This window comes from Felis catus, chromosome F1 (assembly GCF_018350175.1).
Source record: "Felis catus isolate Fca126 chromosome F1, F.catus_Fca126_mat1.0, whole genome shotgun sequence".
Lineage (NCBI taxonomy): Eukaryota > Metazoa > Chordata > Mammalia > Carnivora > Felidae > Felis > Felis catus.
The window spans coordinates 5,259,825-5,280,543 of NC_058384.1; the positions used below are offsets into that span (position 1 = coordinate 5,259,825).

The following is a 20,719-nucleotide window of genomic DNA, read 5'->3' on the forward strand; positions in this document are numbered from 1 at the left end:
AAAGGAACTCTCTGAAAGAGTTGCCTCCACTTACGGTCTCCCCTTCCTCGTCTCCCATGTTTTTGTTCACGATGAAAAGAGTTTTATTTTTGTATGAATAAAAATGGTATAAGTTCAATGTGGTTGGAACGAGAACAAGAAAGCAAATGTCACTTGGAATTACATCACAGACACGCTGTTTTACAATAAGGAGAGTTTTACGTGCGACTCCTCTATTGTTTCCTCTTCCGCCCTTTTAAGGGTTTGATTTCGAACTTCTCTTGATATATCCCCACTCCCCTCCCACAGTGACCCACAGACACCTGCACACAGGCACACAGCGTTAACGGAATGTGATGTATCCTTCCGAACGTTTCTTCATGTTCTCACTCACAGAGGTTTTCTTTTGTTTGTAAGATCATACTCTAACTACTTCTCTGTGTTCTCATTCAACAAAACCTCGTGGAAAATCTTTCAAATCGACTAGTACAGATTGATCTATACGGTCAACGTATAATCAGTCGATTCAACTCTTCACCTATTGATAGGCATTAGTTCTTTTTGTAGAGTTTTGTCATGACAACCAATGATACAGCATATACGTATATATAGATTCTGTATATCTCTCTCTCTATATATATCCATATATATATATCCTACGAGTAGGATATATGTATATATATCTATATATATCCTACTCGTAGGATATATATATATATGTATATATATATATGTATATATATATATATGTATATATATATATATCTCCTTTCCATCCCATCTCATCCCATAAATAGATTCCTAAGAGTGGAATTTCTGGGTCTAAGAGTGTGTATATATACGTATTTTTTATTTTACTAAAAAAAAATTTAAATGTTTATTTTTGAGAGACAGAGTGCAAGCGGGGGAGGGGCAGACAGCGAGGGAGACATAGAATCCGAAGCAGGCTCCAGGCTCCGAGCTGTCAGCACAGAGCCTGACACTGGGCTCAAACTCGAACTTGAACTCTTGAATTGTTGGATCACGACCTGAGCCCAAGTCAGACGCGCTTAACGGACTGAGCCACCCCAGGCGCCGCAAGAGCATAGATGTTTGCAATAGATCTTAGCAGATCGCATTCCAAAAAGGCTGAAATAATTCCGTTTTCCTTCAGAAGTGCGAGAGAATTTACTGACCCTCATTCCTTCCCAAGAGTTACCCTTCCGACTTTGTGCCCTTGGGTGCAGCCTCATTGTAACTTTGTATCTTTCTGACTGCTGGTGAGGTTGACTATCAGAGGTGGACAGCACCTGATTTTGGAGTCAGTGTGCCTGAGTGTGAATTTCACCTCCATCTCTTAAAAGCTGTGTGACCTTACAAAAATTATTTGCCATTTTTTGTGCCTGTTTCCTCATCTCTGCAATGGGATAATAATATTCCCATCTCACAGCATTGTTGAAGAGAATTAGGTAAATTATTATAACAATTCCTGGTGCATAGTAAACGCTAAAAAAAATGTTGTTTTAAATACATTTATTGGCTGTTTGGGTATGCTCCTCTGTAAAATGACTGTATCCTTTGCTCTCATTTTTTTCGGGTGTTTTTTCTTTCTATCAAATATTTTTATCAGATTTTGTCTCACCTCCTTCAATAAAGATTTTAAAGATTTGTAATTAAATAAAATTTAATTTCTGTAACTGAGAGTTGATGGGGGTGGGGGAGAGGAGAAAGTGGGGGATGGGCATTGAGGAGGGCTCTTGTTGGGATGAGCACTGGGTGTTGTATGGAAGCCAATTCGACAATAAATTACATAAAAAAATCTGTCACTACAATGAATAGATTACTTTTTGTTATTTCTATTGTTGTTATATAGCATTCTAGAGAAAAAGTACTAATTTTCAAATATTTATCTTACATTGTGCCATCAAATTATCTTAGTCTAGACAACTATAGGGTAGTTCTTGTGACTAAGTTTGGGTTTCCTAGGCATATGATCTTATTTTTGAAAGAGAGGATTTTTATCTCCTTTCCCCCAGTGCTTATAATGGTTATTTTATTTTCCTCTTGTAATGTCAGAACTCTCAAAAACAGTGGTGAATAGCAGGTATCCCTGTCTTGTTCTTGATTTTAGTAAAATAAGAAATTCCAACTGTGGACAGCAGCTTTGATCTGCCCCTGGGGTTCCATCTCAAGATCTTCTAGTCTTTGTGAGCCTCTATTCTTTTTTCTGTTTTTATTTTTTTTAATGTTTATTCATTTTTTGAGGGGGGGAGGGGCAGAGAGAGAGAGAGAGAGCGGCAGACACAGAATCTGAAGCAGGCTCCAGGCTCCAAGCTTGTCAGCACAGATCCCGATTCGGGGCTTGAACCCATGAACCATGAGATCATGACCTGGTTGAAGTCAATTGCTTAACCGACTGAGCCACCCAGGCGCCCCTGTGATCCTCTATTCTTGATGTCCGTGCTGTTGATTTCATTCTCGTGTAGCTAGCCTCCGCAATCGCGTAAGCCAATTCTTTTAAACAAATTGCTTTACACACACGCGCTTCCCACAAGTTCTGCTTCTGTAGTTGAACTCTGACTGCTAGAAATACTGATTGTTTGAAAGCTGTGGTGATCCTTGGGCAAATTAAGCAGCTTATGTTGAACATGAAAATCACACTTTAAAACTTAAAACTTAGAGCATCCGCTCCTTGTTTTCAATATAATAAGTTGTACATTTCACGTGTGACTCTACTGCTAGAAAAACTTCTGGAATACGCTGAAGGCAGATCATTTAGGACACATTAAGCCTTTTGTGCATAAGCGAACTATAGCCATCTAAGGTTTCATATGAGCAGTTTCACGCAAAATAATATTTGACACGTTTATACACTTTCAAAAAATTTACTCACATTCTTAGGAAGGATGTTAACAGCCAAAGTTAGCTTCATTTTAATTTTTTAGAACACCATGGAAGAGCATACAGAGTACCTTAAGGTAAGTGCAAACACCTTAACGTTAATTTTGTAATATACAACGGATATGAGGATATTCGTCTTGGGGCAATTCAAAAACATTCTTCGGAGCTTGAATTTGATGATACATACTATGTGCTTTGTACGTCTTGGTCACACGCACACTTGCAACGTAAGTATATATACATACTCTCTCTACATAAATATATATACATCCCTACTGTACAAGCTTTGGTTCCTCCTAATTATTCTTTGGTGTTCTTTCATATTTGTTAAGTGTTTCGTAAATACATTGTTTATAGATCCTCATGTAATGGAAATAGCTCAAAACTAGAATACTGAAGAACAATAGCATCAGAACAAAGAGGAAAGCAGCAACCAGGTAGCCACTGGGACTGAAACAAGAACAGAAGAAAAACCAGTCCATTAGAAGTCATCATTCACTTTGGTTGTGAATTTATTTAGTCAGACAACGTTTGAATGGCTAGCTCCTATGCCACTGACAGCAAACAGAGATTAGTAAGACAGCCTGTCTACCCTCAGGACGTTTGCCTCTTAGTGTTCAAGGTGGACCAGGGAGGAAAACAGAGAGTGTGGTGAATGAGAGAAAGAAACATGAAATTCGCTGGGGGGGGTGGGGGGGGGAGGGCAGACATCCGGAAGGCCTTCCAGTGGTGGTGACCTTTGAACAGAGTACTGGTGGGAATAGGATTAGGAGCATTAGAATGGGCTCCCTGGATAAAAATGCCTGGCAGTGGGGGCAGGGGGAACACCTGGGCGTCTGACTCTTGACTTTGGCTTGGGTCATGATCTCAGGGTTGTGGAATGGAGCCTGGAGCCTGCTTGGGATTCTCTCTCTCTCTCTCTCTCTCTCTCTCTCTCTCTCTCCCTCCCTCTGCCCCTCCCCTGCTCATGCTGTCTCTCAAAAAATAAAAATAAATTGGGGCGCCTGGGTGACTCAGTCCATTAAGCATCTGACTTTGACTCAGGTCCGTGACTTCGAGCCCTGCGTCAGGCTCTGTGCTGTCAGTTCAGAGCCTGGAGCTTGCTTTGGATTCTGTGTCTCCCTCTCTCTCTGCCCCTCCCCTGCTCATTCTTGTTCTCTCTCTCTCTCTCTCTCTCTCTCTCTCTGCTACTTTCCTCTGGGTACCAGGCCTCTTCACCTGGGACTCTGCATGGGTGCCTCCCATCGGGGTGGATTTATTGCTTGAGCCAAACACTGTGCTCTTTTCTATTTGTTGTCCTGTTATCTGACATCAGTTTTTGGTTCCTTTTTAAGCCATAATTATTTATTTGCAGTGTTAAAGTTTCCCCAGGTCCCTCCTTACTCAGACCTTCCTTCTATATGGGTATGAGCTTAATCTGACTCCAGTGAATGGTTTCCTTCTTGGAGGAAGTTAATTAACTGACTCAATAAATTACCTGATATGAGCCAGGTCCTGTGGTAGTACCTGGATAAACAAGTAAGTACCTGGATAAATAAGTAAGAATAGACATGGTCCCCATCCTTAGAGAGCTTACATTCAAGCGGGGACATAACCGTTAATCAGTGATGAGAAAATAAATAGAAAATTTTATTTGGATAAGAACTAAGTAGGAGAGAGATACGACACAATGAAAGCTTGCTATAGCAGGATTTAACCTGGTGATAGGGTCAAGAAATGCCTCCATTTTAGGGAAAATATAATTATCCTAAACTATGAAGAATTAAACGGAAACGTAGTTGGCAAAGTTAAGTAGGAAAGAGGTAAGGAAGAGTTGCCAGATGGAAGAAATCGCACCTGTGAAGTTCCTGTTTCGGGACAGAGTATGGAGAAAGTTGGGAACTGAAAGAAGGTCGGTGGGTCTAGAGCGGAGAAGATGGCGGGAGCATAATGCAAGATGAGATTGGCAAAGTAGGTGGGGGCCAGATCATGGTAGGTCTTCTAAGCCTTGTTGTGGAGTTACCATTTTAAGGAAAAAAAAACCTAAGTGTTTCAGGCTATAAAATTAGCATTTGAAAAGATCACTTTGGCCCCAGCGAAGGAAATGAACTAGAAGAAAATAGAACTGAATGAGGCAAGATGTGTTAGGTGTCTACTGCAGCTGTTCCCATCTGAGATCATGGTAGCTTGGATTGGAGAGGTGGCGATAGGCTTGGTGGGAAGCGGACTCATTAAAGGGCGGTTCAGGAGATTGAATGAATGAGAATCAGTGACTGGATGAGCTGGGGGAAATAGAGAAATGAACGTGAGCCCTAGGTTTTTTGGTTTTTCGTTTTTGTTTTTGTTTTTTTGGTATTTTATTTACTTATTTCTTTTTCTTTTTGACTTGTAGATGTTTGGCTTGTACAGTTCAATGTGCTATTTCCTGAGAGAAGGAACACAGGAACACAGGGTTGCTGTACTGTTCATCTCCTGAAGGCACCATTCATATTATAGCCCATGTGAATGGATTCTCTTGGAGCTGTGCAGAGACAACCTGCAGGGATGTATGTAATTACCCCAACGGATCGGTTTTAGAGTGGGACAAATAATGGGGTAAGGGAACGGGTGATAAGATCACGAGACCACTTTTGGACATGTCCAGTTTGACCAGTCTTTGAGACATCTAAAACAAGACGTTAAGTAGATGGTAGGATCTTTGGCTCTGGACAGGCCAGAGATGTGATTTGGGAGCCATGCGTACATAGATAGATGCTTACTGAAGCCATGAGTATGGCTGAACTTGCCAGAATGAGAAGCTCACAAGACCAGGGCTGAGCCCTGGGCAAAGTCAACATTTACTGGCTGCTGAAGGAGGTTGAGGCTCTCTTTACTTGAGAGAGACTGGCTATAGAAGTTTAGGAAAACCCATAAAGCAATACAGCAGTCAAAGGAAGAGTCAACACTGATGAAACAGGAAATAAGATGAGGGCTGGTAAATATCAGGTTCAGTGCAGGCCAGTTCCGGTTCAAGATGGTGACATAGGAGGCTCTTGAACTCACCTCCTTCCACCATCACACCCATGCCACAGCTATCGGAGGAACAGTTCTCTCCAAAAGAAATCCAGAAACTAGCTGAGCAACATCTACACATTGGGTGAATGAGAAAAAAATCCACCCACATCGAAATGGGTAGGAGTGACTAGAACACAATCTGACCATAAACCCCACACCCAGCACAGCAACACACAACCAGGAGCTTGTCCCTGAAGCCTTAAGGGTTTGGACCCAACATCTAGAGTCTCAATCTACAAGAGTTCCACCTGAGGGACAGGCCCCCCAAACACTTAGCTCTGAGAGCCAACCGGACTTGTATCTATGAGACCCACGAGGCAGCGCAGAAAAGGGATCCTGAGCACTTGCAGGAGCTAAGCCTCCCTCAACCCTCAGCCCAGAGAGAGCAGACTGAAATGCCCATCTCCTCGTCTTTCCATGAAGAGGTCTATTTGCTTATCTTACAAGTTATGGTCTGGGGTTCAGGCTCCTGATTTAACGCACATCAAGGGACTGACTGAAATCCTTTCCAGACACTTGGGAGCGTGGCAAGTGCCATCTTAACGTTCTCTCTGCTTCTCCTTCGACCACTGGTATCTCTCTGAAAGGAGCTTCTGCACATGACTGGTGGCCCCAGCTTCTATGGCTGCCATGCAGGGGACACCCCCTTTATCGCCTGACTCTGGTGGTCAGGAGAACTTACATTCACTAGTCCTATAGGAGTGTGACAAACTCCATTTAGCTGGGATTAACCCAGGACTTGGCACAGAGGGAACAGACAGGGACACCCATCTCCCAGTCTTTTCCCTGAAAGAGGTCTATTTGCATACTTGAAAAGCCACTGCCTATGTGTCCAGTTTCCAATCAGCTTGCATCCAGGTGCTGACTGAGGTCCTCTTCTTTGGGAGGCTGACAGGTCTTGGCACACCCTCAACTATTAGAAAACCCTCAAAATTAAGAAGGCACCTTGGATAGGGGCACCTGGGTGGCTCAGTCAGTTAAGCGTCTGACTTGGGCTCAGGTCATGAGCTCACGATTGGTGGGTTTGGGCCCCGCATCGGGCTCTGTGCCGACAGCTCAGAGCCTGGAGCCTGCTTCGGATTCTGTCTCTCTCTCTTTCTCTCTCTCTCTCTCTCTCTCTCTCTGTCCCTTCCCCCACTCATGTTCTGTCTCTGTCTCAAAAATAAACATTAAAAAAAAATGTTTAAAGAAAGCATCTTGGACAGTCAAAGGTTTGAGAGACAACCAACAGCTAGGGCCAGACTGAACAATAAGGTTCATCTCCTCCCTGAGACCAATCCTGCAAGACTATTGAAAAGAGGCTGTCTTCTCTAAGTCAGAAGCCAATGCAGTCAAAGGAAATGAAGAAACGGAAGAAATTTATTCCAAACAAAAGAACAAGAGGGGCGCCTGGGTGGCGCAGTCGGTTAAGCGTCCGACTTCGACCAGGTCACGATCTCGCAGTCCGTGAGTTCGAGCCCCGCGTCGGGCTCTGGGCTGATGGCTCGGAGCCTGGGGCATGTTTCCGATTCTGTGTCTCCCTCTCTCTCTGCCCCTCCCCCGTTCATGCTCTGTCTCTGTCTGTCCCAAAAATAAATAAACGTTGAAAAAAAAAATTAAAAAAAAAAAAAAAAGAACAAGAGAAAACTCAAGAAACAGACCTTGGCTTAACCAACTGAGCCACCCAGGCACCCCAAGGTTTTATCAGGTTATTTAAATTAAAAACTTGGGGGTGATTAAAAGCCTACGAGGAGGACCTAGTTGAGAGGAAAAGTTTAATATACAAAAGAGAGAAGAAATAATGGATTTGGAAGTTTCCTTAGAAAGTAAGAGGGTTCAAAGCACAGGAGGAAGAATTAGAGAGGACGAATAAAATTTCCTTAACTGTAACAGGATGGAAAAAGGAGAGAATGGATATAGGTGTTTGCAGATTTATATGTTTGGAATCAGGAATCAGGAGTGTTCCCGGGTGCTGGCTTCTAATTTCCCTGGAATGGTGGAGACAAGCTCATCTGATGGTTGTTAAGTAAAGATGGTCCAAGGAGGAAGCTAATTAGATAAGGTCCGAGGTTGTTATGGAGAGTAGAGACATTGGTTGGCCAGAGAAAGATAGGAAGATTCTCAGGTAGTGTTGGTGACCTACATGAAGTCGGTGATTAATCTGCCCTGTTGTGTCACTTTCTTTACCGACACTTGGCCGTTCAGGTGTAATCACAGAGCGCTGTGGGGCGCTAAATTCCAGAAAGGTAAGGAGATACTAGTGCTACTGAAGGAATAAAGTGTAAGAAGATACTAAATAAAAAAGGAGAAATTGGAAGTAGAAGTGGAGGTCCCAATGGGAACAATGAGGAGCTGTGGTGAGTATAGCTGGAGTAGCAAGCTGGAAGGTCAGAGAATGGGATGTCTGCGCGGATGCTTCGGGAAGCAGAGACATTCTGACAGTAATGCCAGTGTCCGCAGTGTGACTATGGGAGTGGGTGGTGGAAACACAGCAGAGGAAGAGGACACTCAGGATGAGGAAAGGCCTTGATGTTGGCAGGGTTAGCCGTGTGGGCACAGATGGTGGGGACTGATATGGAGGTGGAAACAGCATGGCAGGGCCAAGGTCATCAATGAGTGGAGAGGACTTTGGGGAGGATGCGGCAACACAGAGAAAGGACAGAGGTACAGCAGATGCCATGAGCCTCAAAGGGTGGGTGTTGAAAAAGATACGTTTTAGTTTTGTTTTAGAAGAACCGGGATAAATAATGATCCGACAGTGGTAATGGCTCTGTGAGGCACCTGGGGGTCGTTGGGAAATAAACAGCCAGCACTCTAGAGGGCTGAAGGTGAAGCAGTGTCCTGGGGGCGGGGGAGAGGGAGATAAGAGGGGGGAGCTCAGAGGATGGTTGAGGATTTAGGTGAGTTTGCTGGTTAAATGGTAGCAACTCCAAAGGACCCAGTGGAAAATCTGGGGAAGTGGTTGAGCACTGGGCCAAAAGGCAAGGGAGCACTAAATGTCTGCCTCCTACAGGCTGGTCTTCAGCCACTGTTTGCTCATGAAAAGGGCTTTCTCGCTAGGAAAATGTCCACCACCAGCTAACCCCTTCTCTCCTCTGCCGCCCCCGTTCAGGGCTCACTAACCTACAGACTGTTCCCTAGGCTGCACCATATGCCCTGGCTGCTAAAATCCCAGCTACTAGGAGGTGAGCTGGGGCGACTGGGTGAAATCCTCCTTCACTGTCTTCTGTCCTCTCCAACTCACCAATGCCCCCTTCTGACGGTGGATACTTGGGTGGGCGAATGTTATTAATATTCATCGAAATCAAACATACCAATCGAATCCTCATTAGGAAGGGAAGTCACTGCCAAACGCTATACATGTTTCCCAAAGTCACTTCGAAATAACACATGGCTCATCTCATTTGTAGGCTATTCACACTATTGATCTCCCGTTGGTACAAAACATCAAGGAGTCAGTAATGTTGGAAGTAGGGCCTAAGTAACTTAATTGTTTGTCTTCCATTTTTTAAAATTTTACAAAAACCAGGCCCAGGACAGAGACGCAAAGTCATTTGTGACCCCAGGGTGAGCATGAAGACTCCTTACTCTGCCCTCCTGGGAAACTCAAGTTGGGTCCAGGAAAATGCCTTCGCTACCTGTTTCCCGGATGCATAAGAATATGGCCAGTGGTCAAGGGCGGACCTGGGGTCATTGGGGGCACAGCCAGTGTCTGCTCCCAGTCTCCACCACTGCAGCCTACAGTCTGGCCCTTAAGTGGGGTTGAAAGAGGCGTTGGATGGGAAGACAGCAGGCACTGGGGGATGAAACAAAAGGGGACCCCCAGCTGCAGTAACAATTCTCAGAAACTCCTTCCAGCCGCATCCCTGGGATGATTGATACATACAATTTTAGGGTATCGCATATAGGGCAGAAGTATTAGGGTCCCAGGGAAATGGGGGAGAGAGGTTTTTCCTGTTTTTAGCTGCCACCCTTGTCTTTTACAACTTCCCTCATTAAAATCTGATTAGGCGCCGGGCATTACCTGGGAATCATTCCGAAGGTCTCTATTGCAAAGATAGTTGTTAGGTTACAGAAACTGCAAATCAGAAAAATAATATTAAAGATGAAATTAAGTGCAATATATTAAGACTCCGTCCAAATCTTTACGGTAATGATCAAATCATGTATAATCCTAATTAAGGTGTCAATTTCTCGGTAATGGAGAGACTAGATGCATTTGCATGACAGCCATGATGATTTTTCCATACGTGTGACTTGGCCTGCTTGCTGTATAGTTTCTCAGAGCTTGTCAGTGCGATTTCATGGTCCTCTTAACAGCTTTGCATCGTTTTGATGGTGGGTCCCGAGGCAACAGCAATAATAATAATAATAATAATAATAATAATGTTTTACTGAGCATTAGTACTTATTGAAAACGAATACTATCTGAGTGTTTCCTTTGTACCAGGCAGTGTACCAAATACCTTCCATGAATTATCTGCTGAATCCTCACAGGAACCCTTTCTTTTAGATGAAGAAACTGACGCTTAGCTAGGTTAGGCTACTTGCAAAAGTTTACACAGCTGTAAGTAGCAGAGCCGAATTCAGGTTTTTCTGATCGAAGAGCCTGTGACGTTCACCTGATGTAGGTTGACTCTTTCAAGAAGCTAAGAATGTGAGGAACTAGACATATGGAACTTTTATTAACTTCTGAAGTTAATAATGTAGCCTATTTCTTGGAAAGAGAGTAGAGCTAAATCAACATTAATGATATGACTGCACCTATCTTCATGTGGGAGAAGAGAGAAGAAAGGAACTTAACTTGATTGAGCAAAATTAGGGATTTTTACCCAGGCCTTTCATTTGATCCTCAGAATACTATTAAGAGAGGAATTATAGACTCATTCGACAAATAAAGAAATAAGCTCAGAGACTAAGCAATTTGCTTAAGGAGGCATATCTGTCGGTGGCAAAATTCGGTTTCGAGCCAAAGTAGATTCTAGCCTTCAAGGTCCATCCATGTTGTAGCAAATGGCAAGATTTCCTTCTCTTTTTACGGCCGAGTAATATTCCGTTGTATTTATATACCACATCTTCTTTATCCATTCATCCATTGATGGACACATACATCATTTCCATGTCTTGGCTACTGTAAATAATGTCGCAATGATCAGGAGGGTGAATCTTTTCAAGTTAGCGTTTTCATTTTCTTTGGGTAAATACCCAGGAGAGGAACTGCTGGATCACATGGTAGTTCTATTTTTAGCTTTTTGAGGAAACTCCATAATGTTTTCCATAGTGGCTACAGCAATTCACATGCCCACCAATAGTGCACAGGATCCCCTTTTTCCCACATCGTTGCCAACACTTGTTATCTCTTGTCTTTTTGAGAACAGCCATTTGAACAGGTATGAGGTGATATCTTGTTGCTCTTTTGATTTGCATTTCCTTGATGATGAGTGACGTTGAGAACCTTTCCATATGCCTGTTGGCCATCTGTATGTCTTGGAAAAATGTCTATTCAGATCTTCAGCCTAGTTTTTAAATGGATTGTTTGTTTTCATATTGTGTTATATGAATTCTTGTATATTTTGCAGATTAACCCCTTATTGGGTGTGTGATTTCCACAGGTTGTCTTTTCATTTTGTTGATGGCTTCCTTTGCTGTGCAGAAGCTTTTTAGTTTGGCGTAGTCCCACTTGTTTCTTTTTGCTGTTTTTTTTTTTTTTTTTTTTTTTTTTTTTTTTTTTTTTTTGGTGTCAGATTCAAAAAATCATGGCCAGGACTGAAGTCAAGGAGCTTCCTACCTATGTTTTCTCCCAGTTTTATGGGATAAGGCCTTACATTCATGTCTTTAATCCATTTTGAGTTAATTTTTGTGTATGGTGTGAGACAGGGGTCTAATTTCATTCCTTTGCATGTAGCTGTCCAGTTTTCCCAACACCATTTATTGAAGAGACTGTCTTCCTCCCTGCTGCATATTCTTGGCTCCTTTATAATAAATTAATTGACTATATATGTGTGCGTTTTTTCTGTCCTCTCTATTCTGTCCATTGATGTATGTGTCTGTTTTTATGCCAGGACCATACAGTTTTGATTACTATAGCTTTGTAGGATAGTTTGAAATCAGGAAGGGTGATGCCTCTCACTTTATTCTTTTTTTTCAAGATGACTGGCTATTTGGGGTCTGTTGTCATTCCATTCCATATAAATTTTAGGATTGTCCTCATTCTGTGAAGAATGCTATTGGAATTTTGATAGGGATTACATTGAATCTGTAGTTTGCTTTGGGTATTTTAACAATATTAATTATTCCAATCCATGAGCATGGAATATGTTTTCATTTATTGGTGACTTCTACAATTTCTTTCGTCATTGTCTTATAAAAATTTAGCCAAAGAGTTGAGTGTCTAGGTCTTTCAACCCTTTGGTTAAATTTATTCCTAGGAGGGGTGCCTGGGTGGCTCAGTCGTTTGAGCATCCGACTTCGGCTCAGGTCATGATCTCACAGTTCGTGAGTTTGAGCCCCATGTTGGGCTCTGTGCTGACAGCTCGGAGCCTGGAGCCTGCTTCGGAATCTGTGACTGCCTCGCTCTCTGCCCCTCCCAGACTCATGCTCGGTCTCTGTGTCTCAAAAAATAAATAAACGTTAAAAAATTAAAAAAAAATTTATTCCTAGGTATTTTGTTCTTTTTGATGCAATTGTAAATGAGATTTTCTTAATTTCTCTGCCTCATAGTTCATTATTAGTATATAGAAACATAACTGATTTTTATGTATTCATTTTGTTTCCTGCCACATTACTGACTTTGTTCATTAGTTCTAACAGGTTTTTTTTGGGTGGAGTCTTTAGGGTTTTCCAAATATAATATCATGTCAACTGCAAATAGTGAACATTTTGCTTCTTCCTTTCTGATTTGTATGCCTTTTATTTCTTTTTCTTGCCTAATTGCTCTGGATAGGACTTCCAATTCTATGTGGAACAAAACTAAAAGTGGGCATCTCTGTCTCTCATCTTTGTTCTTGATCTTAGGGGAAAGGCTTTCAGCTTCTCAGCATTCAGTATGATGCTAACCATGGACTTGTCATATATGGCCTTTATTATGTTGAGGTATATTCCTTCTCCACTTTGTTGAGAGTTATTTTTTTTAAATAATTAATGTTGGATTTTGTCAAATGCTTTTCTGCATCTAGTGAGATCATCATATGGTTTTTATCCTTCGTTTTGTTAATGTGTATCACACTGACTAATTTGCAGATATAAAATCATCCTTGTATCCCTGGGATAAATCCACTCGATCATAGTATATGGTCCTTTTTTTTTTTTTAATTTTTTTTCAACGTTTTTTATTTATTTTTGGGACAGAGAGAGACAGAGCATGAATGGGGGAGGGGCAGAGAGAGAGGGAGACACAGAATTGGAAGCAGGCTCCAGGCTCTGAGCCATCAGCCCAGAGCCTGACGCGGGGCTCGAACTCACGGACCGCGAGATCGTGACCTGGCTGAAGTCGGACGCTTAACCGACTGCGCCACCCAGGCACCCCTATATGGTCCTTTTTAAATGTATTGTTGAATTTGGTTTGGTAATATTTCCTTGAGGATTTTTGTATCTATGTTCATCAAGGATAATGACCTATAATTTTCTTTTCTCGTGGTATCTTTGTCTGGTTTTGGTACTAGTAATGTTGGCCTCATAAAATGGGTTTAGAAACATTCTTTTATCTTGCATTTTTCAGAAGATTTTGAGGAGGTTAGATATTCTTTAAATGTTTGGTAGAATTTACCAGTGAAGCCATCTGGTCTTGGACTTTTGTTGAGAGTTTTTTTTTCTTACTGATTCACTCTCCTTACTAGTAGTCAGTCTAATCAGATTTTCCTTTTTTTTTTTTTTTTTATTTGAGAGAGAGAGAGAGAGAGAGAGAGAGAGAGAGAGAGAGAGAGAGAAGGAGAGGTGCAAAGGGAGAGAGAGAGAATCCCAAACAGGTCCCATGCTCAGCACAGAGTGAGACACAGGGCCTGATAACACCACCCTGGGACCATGACCTGAGCTGGACTTAAACAGATACTCAACCGACTGAGCCACCCAGGTTCCCCTGATTTTCCATTTTCTTCATGATTCAGTTTTGGTAGGTTGTATGTTTCTAAGAGTTTACCCATTTCTTCTAGGTTGTCTAACTTGTTGGCATATAATTGCTTATAGTAGTTCTTATGATCCTATGTATTCCTTTGGTATCAGTTATAACTTCTCTTTCATTTCCAATTTTATTTGAGTCCTCTCTCTTTTTTCCTATTGAATCTAGCAAAAATTTTGTCTGTTTTGTTTACCTTTTCAAAAACCAACTCTTAGTTTCTACTGTCTTTTTAGTCTCTATTTCTGCTCTGATCTTTGTTATTTCCTTCCATTTACTAACTCTGGGCCTTCCTCTTTTTCTAGTTCTACGAAGTGTAAAGTTGTTTATTTGAGATTTTTCTTCCTTCTTGAGGTAGAGGATTTCCTTCTTTTTTATGGCTGAATAATACTCCATTCTATACTTATATATACCACATTTTCTTTATCATTCACTCATTAATGGGCACTTAGTCTCCCTCCATGCCTTGGCTATTATAAATAATGCTGTCATGAACATGGGGGTGCATATATCTTTTTGGGTTCCCTCTTGCCTTATATGATGTTGTCATGTTTTAGTGTAACTCATTTATTGGACTTTGTAGAGTGGAGTAGAAATTTTATTCAATCCCATGATTATCCCTTTAAATAAATGCTAAAACTATTATAATAAAATATTTATATTCACCTATAGTTTGGATCCAGGATCTTCACACGAAACACATACATTCCAGAATGGTCTACGGGCCAAACTAAATGGTTATAGTTAGACTTGTTGATAATCTCATACGGTTGATTCAAGTCTCCCGGTTTTCCAATAGCATAAGAAAAACAGTGTTTATAGTTCTGAACAGGAAACAAAGACAAAAACCTCAGGGTCGTTTTCTAGGGGAAGAGGTGTTGCAGATTATAGGAGAGAGGAGAAAGTATGTGATAGCTAGAGGGGAGAAGGGAATGCTCTGGAGAAATACACTTATGTTTGTTGGGCAGTATTAAGGGATGGTTTTAATCATGAAATTAAAGTGAAACCAGTCAGCATGGGTATGTTTTCCTCCAACCACCAGTCAGACGTCAAGGTGGACAGTTGGATTTAATGAGGGTTGTGATTTAGCCACACAAGTCTGAAGAAGTGTGAGGAAGGAGGGAATTCAGGGTACATATCAACAGAGTGATAGAATTATTGACCATGGAATTTAAGCTGAATAAAGAGCAAGAGAACCTGGGGGTGGGGTGAGGGTGGTGGGGTCACCGGATTGAATGTCATTTTGAGGTTGAAGGATTGTCCAAAGGATTGTCACAGTCAAGGTTCTAGGGTTATGTTGCTGGAAGGGTTGGGAGTGGTGGATGGAAAGTGGAATGCTTAGAGCTGGGAATATAGAGGATAATACACATTGTTTTGTATATATATCTCTGTCTTGACATGCACAGATTCTGATATAGAAGTAAAGTAACATTCCTGTTGTAGGACTTACATTTTACAGGCTCAGGTACTGTATAGGTCCCTTTTATTCATGAGATATGATTTGATTTTCCATATAACATAAATTAATTTCAATTCAAGAAAGTTCGATTGAAAAAATGGAAAATGTTATAGTATGGGACTGATAGTTGGCATTCAGAAGTGGTCTTTTCGTTGTACAAAAATTGAAACTTCAGGTGTTCTTTAGAAAGACTTACTCTCAATGCTTCAACGTGTTTGTCAGGTATTTAATAAATCTGCAAACACAGGTTTCAGCAGAAAAAAGTTAAAATTGTTGGTAACACAGGAACAATGGAAGATCAAACAGGAATAAGATGAAGCACTTTTGAAATCATAATACTAATGCAATAGAAAAATTGGATGTGAGTTGCAGAAACAAATTTAAATCCAGAATGTTTCCATCAAGCTTTTGTTAATGCTGAAATGCCAATTTAGTTATTACAAATAAAGTTTTCTGGGTAATAATTCCCTTACCTCAGGTCCCCAGACTTCTTCTAGTGGGAGGTGCTTGTTAAGCTCAATCATTGACTTCCATGTCTGGGCTTCATTTAAACAACCACTCTGTCAAATAATTGTACATATAGGAAGTTAAGAGACAAACAAATGAGCAAAGGAAAAAAAGAGAGAGAGAGAGAAACCAAGAAATCTACTTTTAACTGTGGAGAACACAATGATGGTCACCAGAATGGAGGTGGGTGGGGGAGATGGATGAAACAGGTCATGGGAATGAAGGAGTGTTCTTGTGATGACCAGGATGGAACTGTTGAGTCACTATATTGTGCACCTGAAGCAAATATAACGCCGTAGGTCGACTCTACTGGAATTAAAATAAAAAACCTAATAAAAAATTGCGCACACACGTATGTTTTGTATATATATACATGTTTTGTATATAAATTCATTCCTAATATTTAATATATTTAATGTCATTGAAAAATGTATATTTATTTATTTTTTCATTCCTTAAACGTTTGCTGATATAAAGGGGAACAATTGACAGTTGTATATTGACCTTGTAGAAAAGGGAAACTCACTTATTTTAAGTGTTTCACATGAAAAGTAATGTTATCGGTGAATATGACCATTTTATTTCTTCCTTTCCAATTCTCATGCTTTTAATTAATTTGCATTGTATCATTTGCCTTGTTACAGAGATCGGAAACAATGTTGTATAGAAGTGGTGATGACTGACACCCTCATTTCACTCCTGACTCCAGAAAGAAGGCTTTCAAATTTTCACCACTAAGTAAGAAGTTTCTATAATTTTTTTTTGTAGTTACATTTTATTAGGTTAAAGAAGTTACCATATACTTATAATTTTCTACGATTTATTTTGGTGCTATTCTTTATTTTTTTTAAGTAGGCCCCACTCCCAATGTGGAGCTTAAACTCATGACCCTGAGAATTCCAAGGTGTATTTTTAAAATAATGTTACATATGGCTACATATGTACATAATGTTAACCTAATGGCTTTTCAACTATTATAATAATCCATGCTTAATGTTCTTTATTCTGTTAATATAGTGGCTCTCTTTGATTTTCAAATGATATTCCAGCTCTTCATTTATAAAATAAACAAAACTTGTCAGGATGTGTGATTTAAAAAAAAATTTTTTTTTAATGTTTTTATTTGTGAGAGAGAGAGAGAGAGAGAGAGCGAGCGAGCGCATGAGCGGGAGAGGGGCAGAGAGAGAGGAAGACACAGAATCCAAAGTAGTCTCCAGGCTCTGAGCTGTCAGCACAGAGCCCAACGCGGGGCTCAAACTCACAAACTGTGAGATCATGACCTGAGCTGAAATCGGATGCTTAACCGACTGAGCCACCCAGGCGTCCCTTTTTCTTTCTTTCTTTCTAAAAAAAAAAAATTTTTTTTTGGGGGGAGGGGGGATGCGTGATTTTTAAATATATTGCCGAGTTTGATTTACCAGTGTTTTGGTTAGGTGCCTTGTATCTGTGGTCATGGGTGAGATTGGCTCATAATTTCCTTTTCTTTTAAGGTCCTCAGCGGGTCATCCTGCATTCATAAAATGAGTTGGGAAGTGCTCTTCTCACTTGAATACTCTGGAGTTTTTAGAAGGCTGAAGGGAAAAATTCCTTAAATATTTGGTCGACTTCATCAGGAAAGCCATCTGGGATTATAGATGTCTGTTTATTGCTTAGAATCCAAAAAACTTTGGTAAATTGTGTTTTTCAAGGCGTTTGTCTATTTTATCCAATTCTTCATTGTCAAATTTGTTAATATAAATTTGTTTATAGTAACCTCTATCATTTGGGCTTAAAGTGGTGATATTCTAATTTTGTCTCTCTCTCTCTCTCTTTTGTTTTTTTCATTTTTCAACTGGAAAACTTTTATAAAGAGATGTTTCCCCTTATCTACTATTTGGTTACCCATTGGGATGGCTCATCTGCAGAAGGTAGTAGAAATATTTGTGTCCTTGTCTTTATTTGCCAGTGTTTAAAACAAGGAGTTGGTTTTCTATCATTCTCCAAAGGTATCTTTTTGAAAAAACCATTTTAACTCATAGGTTTAATGCATTTGATGGGTCTTGGCAATATTGCGGTAATTACCCTTAATGAAGCTCTGATCGTCCCTTCTCCAGCCAGTAGGAACCTCTTTATGTTCACTTCTGATTACTTTTGACATGACCCTAGGAGTCTTTGATACTTCCTTGCTAACGGGTATGTCAAACTCTCCCAAACCCATCATGTACATTTCCTCCTCCAGGCTTGGAATCAGCTATTTAAGAAATTCCAGTTCTTTTTAGTGGCAGATAATATTTCAAGATAACCACCTGGGTACTGAGGATACTTCTACTGATTGGTTATGCTTCTAGGGATTTTACTGGACAGCCTAGGAAAAATTTCTCTCTCTATGAACAATACATTTCTATCCAGATCACATGAGTTTCTAATACCTCACGAGTTTACATGGAGTCCTATTCAAATTCAGGATTTTTTGTCTAACTTCTTCTATTTTACATACGTGTCTCCTTGCTTTTATACCAAAACACTTGATGAAGAATGATAGTGTTAGAATATCTCACATTACATACCTCACAACATCAGAATAACTAATACAAATATTGCCACCGCTATTGTGATTACTGAAAACAGTTATATTTTCCCTCTGACATATGATCTTAACATTCTCCTAGCATATTTTATAACTGTATTATACCTATATTGTCAGAAAATACATCCATTATATACTATTCTCTTTCCCTTTTAACCCTCGCTTTGCTTCAGCTTTATAAGTAACTCTATAGCATGCTTTCCTCTAGTTCTTATGTTGCTACCTCTTTAGTATTAATTGTCATTGTTTGAAGGTTATTATTTAATAAGTTACTCAGGAAGGACTCATGGGAGCAATATCATCTGATTTTTTTACATGTTAATAGCAGTTTGTGCCTTTTCTAGAGTCATTGGTTTTGCTGAATAGAAAATCCTTGGCTCAGTGTTTATTTTCCTTTAGTATCTTAAATATTTTACTCCATTTTTTCCTGGCATAAAGCATTGCTATAAAAATGTTAATTTTATTTTATTTTCCTTATATGTAAATTGCTTGCTTTTTTGCCTACATGGTCACTTGGGTTGGCTGTTCTGATATATATACATACCTTAGATATATCTATATATCTATATATCTATATATATAGGTATATATATATATAGATATATAGATATATAGATATAGATATATAGATATATAGATATATATAGATATATAGACATATCTTAGATATATCTATATATCTATATATATCTATATCTATATCTATATTTTAATGTTTGTTTATTTTTGAGAGAGAGAGAGAGAGAGGCAGAGAGAGAGTGGGACACAGAATCTGAAGCAGGCTCCAGGCTCTGAGCTGTCAGTACAGAGCCCGGTGTAGGGCTAGAACCCATGAACTGCGAGATCACGAACCAAGTCAAAGTCAGATGCCCAACTGACCGAGTCACCCAGGCGCCCCTGTTCTATATTCTTGAGTATATGCTATGCTCTTTCCATATGAAGCTTCAAGTCTTTTTTCTTGGCCAAGGGTGGGAGAGATGTTTTCTTGAATGATTAGCATTGGTTTTGTTCCTTTGTTCTGGTTTTTTTTTTCACGGATTTCTTTTGGGTCTTTGCTTATCTTCAGTATTTGTCACTTTGTCTAAAATCCGTTTTATCCCATTGTTCATTTCTTTTTACTTTAAAATTTTTTCCCTGTTAATTTCACCTGTGTCTTTTAAAGCATTACCTGTTGTTTACTTTCATTTTTAAATAGGCTATTTTCATTGCATATGAAATTTTAGATTTGGAATTTATTTTCTTTCAGCAATTTAAAGATATTTTTACTCAAAATTTTCTGGTTTGCATTATCTCTATAGAGAAATCAACTTGAAGACTTACAGCTACTCTTTTTTTTTTTTTTTTTTTTTTTTGCTTTGGCTGCTTTTGAGGTTCTCTTTGTTTTTGATTTCAGAAATTTTACCATAGTGTTTCGGGATACAGATTACTTTTTTCTGTGCCTCGATGTCTTTTGCAAGTTTGGGAAAATTTTGCTTCTGCCCAACTCTCTCTCTTCTCTCTTTTTAGGACTCCACTCCTTAGATGTAGACAGTGAGTCTCCATTATGTTCTTGTCTATATTTCCAATCAGCTTATCTCCCTGCATAATTCTGGGCATTTCCTTGTGACGCCTCTTCCAGTTGACTCTGTTTTCAGTCATCACTCCTAATAGTCAAATTCTTCATTCCAGTTAGTGCAGTTTTGATTTTTTTTTTTTCCAGAAGTGATCGGCAGCTCAGAGGCATGGATAAGGCAGAATGATTGATGTTCAAAGTTGCCGTGTGGGGCATTGAAACAACCCGGGGAGGCGACTTGCAGGTATTGGCAAGATGGAGTCTGGAGGACTAAACCGTGGAGCTCAAGTTAGGCAGGAAAAGAGGAAATATGGGGGTGGCAGAGAGGGAGAGAGCAGAGGGCTCAATATGGTGGATGTCTAGACTGCGAGAGGAAAAGTAAGAGGCAGAGGAGCAGTGGGGATAACAACCACAGGGCTAGAAAATTGGGGGTTGAGGTCAGAGACCGCAGTGTTTGCATTTAAAGGTTTTTTTTTTTAATATGAAATTTATTGTCAAATTGGTTTCCATACCACACCCAGGGCTCATCCCAACAGGTGCCCTCCTCAGTACCCATCACCCGCCCTCCCCTCCCTCCCACCCCCATCAACCCTCAGTTTGTTCTAGGTTTTTAAGAGTCTCTTATGGTTTGGCTTCCTCCTTCTCTAACCTTTT

At 40.1% G+C, this 20,719-nt stretch overlaps 1 protein-coding gene across 5 annotated transcripts in view; it reads right to left on the minus strand.

The window, feature by feature from the left end:
- Nucleotides 1–2,860: 2,860 nt before the first annotated feature.
- CATSPERE (catsper channel auxiliary subunit epsilon) overlaps nucleotides 2,861–20,719 on the minus strand; it is a 195,511-nt gene continuing 177,652 nt past the window's right edge. For 4 of the 5 annotated variants that reach the window (XM_045049408.1, XM_045049409.1, XM_045049411.1 and 1 more), the window contains 4 exons: nucleotides 15,914–16,000; nucleotides 14,648–14,805; nucleotides 9,896–9,949; nucleotides 2,861–3,309 (listed from right to left, as the gene is read on the minus strand). In XM_045049408.1, coding sequence (XP_044905343.1) covers nucleotides 3,156–3,309; nucleotides 9,896–9,949; nucleotides 14,648–14,805; nucleotides 15,914–16,000 — 453 coding nt within the window. In that variant the 3' untranslated portion in view covers nucleotides 2,861–3,155. Of the gene's footprint in view, nucleotides 3,310–9,895; nucleotides 9,950–14,647; nucleotides 14,806–14,826; nucleotides 15,676–15,913; nucleotides 16,001–20,719 lie in introns of those variants that run through there. The other variant, XM_045049412.1, reaches the window with a different exon arrangement.